Source organism: Dermacentor andersoni, chromosome 1 (assembly GCF_023375885.2).
Source record: "Dermacentor andersoni chromosome 1, qqDerAnde1_hic_scaffold, whole genome shotgun sequence".
In the NCBI taxonomy this organism is placed as follows: domain Eukaryota; kingdom Metazoa; phylum Arthropoda; class Arachnida; order Ixodida; family Ixodidae; genus Dermacentor; species Dermacentor andersoni.
The window spans coordinates 65,602,943-65,610,884 of NC_092814.1; the positions used below are offsets into that span (position 1 = coordinate 65,602,943).

The following is a 7,942-nucleotide window of genomic DNA, read 5'->3' on the forward strand; positions in this document are numbered from 1 at the left end:
AGCGCGCTTCCGCCTCTCTTTCCTTCCTTCCTCGTGCGCAAGATATTGAGCCGCGATCATTGGCTGACCCTCGCAAGTCAGTTGCCAGCCCGTCAACACGGCAAAAGTCTGTTTTATACGCCGAATTTTGACGAAAATTGCAGCTAATTTCGTCCGCTGTAGCCAATAGTCTGTTGTAGCGCAGTCCGTTAAAAGTTAACTTCGTTGCATTAATAAAATAGATAGAACAAACTAAGGCTGAAATATGGTCCATTATATCCGAAAGTCTGTTGTACGCGGGTCTGTTGTAACGAGCATAGACTGTATACAACTTCTTGCCAGTTTCTTGGGAAGAGAAGTGCTCTAAAAATTTTGCCCAGAGTAAGCTGTGGTTTCTTTTTTAGCCATGCAGTGCTAAGTGGACACTAAATAAAATTATCAAGCTAGGCTAGTTTTGTGAAATGAGCTTTTCGAATTACACCGGCATCAGTGCTTCTTTGATTAGAGGTATTGATAGCCACAAAGGACTGAGATTGCTGCTGTCACCACCTTGAAATTCTTGCACAAAGCCCTTGCGACATCATAGGTTTTGGTAGCATCTGCATAGCCTCAGTAATTTTTATTGCGATAGCATTTGTATAAACACTCCAGGTGCATTCCTGCCATGAGCATCGCCATGATGTTCCGCATGAAGTCCAAGTGCAGTAACATCTCACCCACGTGCCATATGCTGTATGTGCCAGTGAAAGCATGGGAGGGTGAGGCGACGATTGTGGCTCGATTTCGCGCGCGCATAGGAGGAAGGCAGGAAGTGCGCCATACACCCCCTTTCTGGTGGAAGGCACCAGGGAGGGGAGGGGGGTGTTCTACTCCGGCGGTAGCTGCGGATGGCACAGCCAAGCGGGCCCTATCTTGAAAGCGATCCCCAATGGGGACAGAGTGTGCCGAGTGCTGATTGCTTCATGTGTGTTGTGTTCTTGCCGCTTAGTTTGCGTTGAAGTGAAAGGGGCAGCACGAAGGTCAACCCACTTGCTGTTGCTGTCACGCTTCCTCACACCAGTGTTCTGACAGCGAGTGTCCGCGGTCATCGAGTGAGATCTGTGCATGTTTGCTTCTGCGTGCGTGACGCAATGCTTGTTAATTTAGTCAGTCAGCGAATGTTTACACATTTGTACGGCCGATAAAACTACTATCCTTACTTTGTATAGCTGTCTGATACTTTGCTATCGCAATCGATGCTTCGCCTTTTGAGTGAAACTGCAACTTCTTATTTGCGAGAATAGATTACATTGCATAAAAAATAGCAAGAAATCAAGCTCACAACATTGATAAGCTCTTTGTTCACAGGGTGGCTGAAATATACGAAAGTTGTGACAACACAAGTCATTAACATAATTGTTTATCTATGAAATTTAAAGAAATGCAATTTGGCTTTCATTTTCTCTGCTAATAAATTTATTTATTTTTTCACCAAATAAATACTGATACAGCAAGGTTCTAATAATTCTAGCTTGACAGGACCAACAATTAATTCAATTATCCTGAGGGCCAAAGATACTGATACAGCAAGGTTCTAATAATTCTAGCTTGACAGGACCAACAACTGATTCAATTATCCTGAGGGCCAAATTAAAAGACACACAAAACCTTAGAATACACCACTGTGTCATTGCAGAGGTTGTGGGATCGTTCCCCACCTGCGGCAAGTTGTTTTTTCATCCACTTTCATCTCCATTAATTTATCGTTTCTTTATTTCATTTATTAAGCACAAGTAATTTCCCCTGTGTTGTTCTTGGTGTCAGTGTTTGTTGGCTTCTTATGATATGACTAATAAATGTCGGGCCCCTTGATTAACCCCCTTTCTTCTCATTTCTGCATATAAAAGGAACTTTATAAATTGTGCACGTATAGCATTTTGAGAACTTGTTTTTGTTAAAAAAACACCTGTGGGGTCTTTTCTTGCAGTTAAATTGGTTTTTCTTTCTCTGTACGTGCATAACTTTCCCAACTTATTGTCCGCAGTGAACACAACATTGACCCCATATAAACACTTTATTAATTCATTGTGACAGAAAGGGAATGTAAGGTATGCCCATGACTTTCTTCTTACTCTCAGTTAATACTTGACATTTGTGTTGTCCTTTTCATTCCTGCTTGTGTCTGTTTGCATGCCTACATTTCAGTAGCATAGATACCTACCAGCTTGCTGAACTTTGTTTTAAACTGCAGACTGTGTCATATAGGTGACTAATCCACCATTATCTCGAGGTCCAGATCTTCAGTTTCTTTGTAAAATGCGGAGCTGAGATGGCTGGTGTGTTGCTCAGGGCTGGCGTGGACTACTGCAAGCCATGAGTCAATAACTTCCTTGCAATTGATTGATATAGTCATGCTTTGTTGACTGTGCTGGCATTCAGTTAATTATGTTCCATTTCATTTTCATAAAAATGGCGCTTTTGCTATTTTTATATCTCTGAGGCTTCAAAAAGTAAAAGTTCACCAGAATAAGCAAGTTGCATCAACACACTCCCAGCTCTTATCTCTGCAGTATTCTTTGGTGTACGATTCAAATCGTGGGTGGTGGCTTGACTGTGCCGTAATTGAATTGAAAATCATATGAAAAGTCATGGTGTGGAAGGGATGCATACAGAATCCTGCATTCACAAGTATGAAAATGAAATATTTGGTGTGCGTAAATGTCATTTCCGCCCCACCGTGCGGAAATGACATTCCATCTCTAAAGCCTGTCTCCTGTGTGCACTTGGGAGAGACTTTGCTCTAGGAAGGAGCCATTTGGCAAGTACTTTGCAGGCAGTGTTTCCTTGTCCACCTCTGTTTTTGGCAATGCTTGCAAGCTAAGCCAGTGTAATGAAACCAGGCAAAGCAAAAGGTTACCTCCAGCTATGTCAGCACACACTGTAAAAAATATCAGCACTACCTCGCTTGCGATTGGCTTTTGTACTTAAATCATGAGAGCTTGTGGTCAGTCTTCTTCCACAAGGAAAATGAAAATAGGATCTCAAAAGAATTCTCCACCAATCAGAACTGATTTAGTGTTGCTTTTTAGTGTCCCTTTAACAACAAGATGCAGGATAAGCAGCACAAGGTGTCCTCATCTCTGCCTTTGTTCCTCACGCCTTTCAGTGCAAATGCATATTTGTATGAGCATGCCTCACCTCACTGCAGCCATCAGGATATTTTAGTGGAACTTATTTGGGTATTGGTAAATGCCCTTATTTGATTACGCATGTGGTGCCACAATTTTCTCTTCATACAGATCAGTTTGATGTTCAAAACATCTCCTGTAAGAATGTGAGTGTGCAGAGGGGCCTGAGAAAGGTAAGCTATAGACACCACTTTTCAAGATGCTGATTTGAGAACAAGTCACATTTTCAGCACCTGCTGCTGGCACCATCCGATGTTGCTGGCTGGGGAATATTCTTGAAGGAGACAGCTCAAAAAAATGAATTCATATCTGAGTACTGTGGAGAGGTAAGTATCACAGCTGGTTGTTACCCCTTAATAGTTAGTCCACTGGAGAAACTTATTGATGTAGCAGAAATGCATGCTGATCTGCTAGAATGTTTGCCAAAATTTTTACAAAATTATGTTTCCTTTATAATTTGAGAAAAAACAACAATTTATTTCTTTTATGGTTTATCATCTCAAACATATCCCAATGAGGTAACCATGCAAACTTCTGATTGCAAGACAGTGTAAAAAAAAAAAAAAAAAAAAAAAGAAAACATTAGCATGTCCATTTGTGTGTGGTAAGGCTCAGACATTAGTAGTATGAGAAAACCCAAAAGAACATTGATGAAAGCAAATACATTGGACATATTAGGTGATATTTACGTAAGATTAACCCTGTTGTGTGGTAGAGCTCTGGCTGTTGAGTCAATAACACAACCTTAAGCCTGTGCACTAAGGAATGTTATCATACTGTTTAGCCTTCTCATTTAATTGCGTTCCTCTAACCTACACATGAATACTCTGTAGATTGTTGTGTTGTTCCTGCGGTAATGTTAATTGTGCACTAATTAGCACAGTGAGTTGATCACGATATATTAAGGTCATTCATCTAAGGCACCTGTCTGAGATTAAGAGTGATTGTATTCACTACCATTTGAGTACAACATGTTATATATACTGTTCCCAGTGGAATTTGGTGTAGCCAGAGAAAACAATGGATGTGCTGCTTTTTTCAGGCATGCTTTTTGTTGCAGTCATAGCACACCTAATTTGGCTTGTAACTTTAATCCTAGATCATTTCACAAGATGAAGCCGATCGTAGAGGAAAAGTGTATGACAAGTACATGTGCAGCTTTCTCTTCAACCTGAACAATGGTAAGGACAAGTTGGACTTTAATTGCCTTTGCATGGACGTTGACGGCTGCAATGATGCTTTCTTCTTATAGATTTTGTTGTGGATGCCACTCGTAAGGGCAATAAGATTCGGTTTGCCAACCATTCCATTAACCCAAATTGTTATGCCAAAGTGATGATGGTGAATGGAGACCACCGCATTGGCATTTTTGCAAAACGGCACATTCAGTCTGGTGAGGAGTTGTTCTTTGACTACAGGTAAGCATCTTTTGTAGTTGTTTGTGCGCTTCTTGAAGGGTATGGATAGTAAATGACCAAGTTTCACATACTTTATTTGCATGGAGGTTTCAGTAGACTGTCAAAGTATAAAAAAGTCTGTGTCAATGATCCAGGGCTGCTATGCTACCAGTTTGGAACAGCATTCAATGGTTGTTTCTTGTCCTCTTTTATGGGTGTGGTTGCGGTTCAAAGTCTGTTCCACGTTAATAGATTAACATGTCCTCAAGCACCTCAAGAACAATGCTTTAGCAGTTATATTATTCAGTGAGTGTGTTTTAAATCCACAGCCATTCTTGCAAATTCTACATCGGAGATGTTATCATTTAGAATGAGGTGATATCTCTATCTCTGGGACATGTCGCATGCTCTTGAGCAAACTCGTACCGAGGCCGAAGATCAGCGTTAAAAGTTTGTTCTTTTTTTTGCCCTGTTTTCAGCAATCACAGTTATGGCAGAATTATTAGAGCTAAAATTCCTTATTTTAGTATTAATGCTGTCAAGGTTTTGTAGTTTCATTTTTTGCAAATGCTAAGCGTGCTCGTATATATTACTGCTACATTAAATGTTCGAATTCCGTGCATAGTTAGTGTGCACGCACTCAGCACCATGTAGAATGACGTAATATTCACTTCTGTGATAAAATTCTGAATTTGTTGAAGTTGGTTTAAATAGTGTCATTAAACAAAAGCTTGGAAAAGTCATTGAAAAGTAGAAACTAATTAATAAAGGGATAATGAGACATCTACCAAAACATAGCTAAGTGCTACAAAGGAAACCCTTCCTTTGTGTTTGGGTGGATGTCTCATATTCCGTTTTTTAATTACTTCTCTCCATCTTGCGGGTTTCTGCAGAACTATTACGTCAAGTAGAAACTAGTTGCAGAAAGTAAGACACCGTACATTAGTAATGGCATTTTCTTATGTTGGCCAGAAATGATCAGTAAAATGGGCTTACATATACAGTAAGTTCACCTGTGATGACTAAAATTAATTTTTTGTCTGTTGACTAGTTGGAGGTAACTCTTGTGTTACATGTTTTGGTTAGCTGCTCTCTGCTCTCTGAAAGCAGATTAAGCTGTATTATTAAATTGTATCTCTGCAATTGCAAATTGAAAAGCTTAATCAGCCAGGAAAAATGCAAACATAAAAGGCTGGTGGTTATTTCACCCTGAAGTTTCCTACGAGCTTGCCATGACACCATGGGTTCTGAGGCCGTTTGCTCAGGTGTCGGCACCGGGCAGCCATTGTATGCCGCCACTAGCACCATTTTGAGCATTGCTGCTGATGGTGAAACTGACAAACTTGAAATGCTGTGCTAGCAGACAACACGGCTACTCGCATTTCTTGTGCTTACTTGTGCCTTCTTTGTGTAACTAGAAATGCAGGAGTGCTATCTTGGATAAGTGGATGTTTAAGACCCTAGGACAGATTTAGAGAGTTCATCGCATCAAAAGAAAAGACCTGTTATGATTTTGTGCGAGTTTTCACGGGCTAAGCCTGATGCACCAAGTTAAAGGTTGCCGAGCTGTACACAAGCAAAAGCAGCCACTCGCCTTTCATTCTTGTGTAGCAATTAGAGTGCAAATTTGTGAAAAACTAAGGTTGTTCTTGCAATTCCACATCGTCAAAATTAGTTGCAAGTGCGGGGTTGCTATCCTTGCCTCACCTTCGCAAATGCATGTGCAGCTTCACATTTTAGAATTGTTTATTGTTGTGTATCCTTAGATGACCAGAGTATTTAATCTTGTTAAACAATACTATATTGCAAGCCTGCCATATCAGGTGGTCTTGTTGACGCGTCTTTTTTAGCATCTAGAGCTGTGTTGCACTTGGCAAGCTATTTAACTGGTCACTTTCAAAGGTAATGTAATTATTTGTTGCACTCTTGAGGAACTCGAGCACTATAGTGTAATTACTGGGTCAACAGATACTCAATTAAACATACAAAAAAGAAGTACTTTAAACCCTGTGTGAGTGATTTTAGTGCACAATGGCGACATGACAAGCAATGCAACAGAGATGGCTGTCGCGTCCGCACATTGCCTACAAGTCGAGCCCCATGTGAGAGATATGGCCTCCAGTGTAGCCAGTATGAGGGCAGCAAATGTGCACCAATACTGGCACGATGCATGCTCCAATAATTTAAGTTGATTTGTTTTGCTGTACAGAGCAACTTAAAATATTTCTGAACGTCTTGCAATAGGTTTTGTTTCTTGCACATGTCAAAATTCGGTCTTTTGCTTGTACCATGCGACAACCAGTCGTACGTCACTGATGTACATTCTGTTCCAGCTTCGCGCTGTTGGCCAGTCTCTTATAGCACTTCTGGGCAAAGAGTGACAAATTCTAGATTTCCAGTACTGTGCAATCCAGTGCCAAGAACAAACGAGTTAGTCGCACGACAGCCTGTATAGTCACTCGAAGCCATCGCTCAGTGCGATTGTGCACAGAATCGCTCACATGGGCTTTGGGCTATAAACGAGACAAAATTTGTCAGTGCTTCTTTAATGGCTTTTGCCAACTCTTGGGTAAGTCCTGATTGTGTATGTTCATCTGTATCTTTATTGCTGAATTTGTATTACTGTTAAAAAAATATTTGATAGGAATATTTCAGGATCAGTAAACAATCACTTTTTTTTTTACTTTTTTTTACAGATATGGGCCTACTGAACAGCTCAAGTTTGTTGGCATTGAGAGAGAATTGGAATTCTTGTGATTTTCACTGCAGGATTTGTTGACCTTTGCATCTCTTGTGTAGTCACTTTGTAAATAGCTTCTTAACAAATGGTATTCATGACATAATTATGGCACGCACAATTTTGTCCCGCTTTTTCGCATGTTAAGCTGAGCCCTCTGAAATCATTGTTTTTGACAACGCTGTGTGCTACATGGCTGAATTTCATCCAATAAATGCACTTCTCTACTGTTTCCTGTGCTGCACTCGGACAATAGAATATGTAGAAGTAATTCACTTCGTGAAGGAAGGCCAACTTTAGACCATTTATAATGTAACTGCTTATACTGCAGTACAAAATATAATGTGGCCTTTTCCGATTCCCATTTACCCTCCTTGTACTCCATGCATGCAGATGCTACTTAGAACGTGGCTGTGCTAGACAAAATATCGGTTATAATGCTGCGAGCAAAAAATACTGTGTAGACAAGCTTGGCATGACCTACTTAATGGGGTTTGGTTTAAGTCATCGACGTCGCCTCCTACAGGCTATTGTAATCAGTGCGAGGTGGCAGTAGAGTGGGTGCAGTCACCGACCAACTTTGGAACACGAAAGGGACCATGAAATGTCTGCATATTCGGCAGTCCGAACCAAGGAAAACATCTCGACTCCACTGTTGCTAT

The 7,942-nt window shown here is 40.6% G+C and overlaps 1 protein-coding gene across 3 annotated transcripts in view; it reads left to right on the plus strand.

Annotated features, from left to right (window-relative positions):
* The window catches only part of E(z) (histone-lysine N-methyltransferase E(z)), a 69,248-nt gene extending 61,736 nt beyond the window's left edge, over positions 1-7,512 (plus strand). For all 3 annotated transcript variants that reach the window (XM_050193277.3, XM_050193278.3, XM_072285923.1), the window contains 5 exons: positions 3,258-3,319; positions 3,377-3,472; positions 4,246-4,327; positions 4,399-4,564; positions 7,240-7,512. In XM_050193277.3, the coding sequence (XP_050049234.1) occupies positions 3,258-3,319; positions 3,377-3,472; positions 4,246-4,327; positions 4,399-4,564; positions 7,240-7,300 (467 nt within the window). In that variant the 3' untranslated portion in view covers positions 7,301-7,512. The remainder of the gene's footprint in view (positions 1-3,257; positions 3,320-3,376; positions 3,473-4,245; positions 4,328-4,398; positions 4,565-7,239) is intronic.
* The last annotated feature ends 430 nt before the right edge of the window (positions 7,513-7,942 follow it).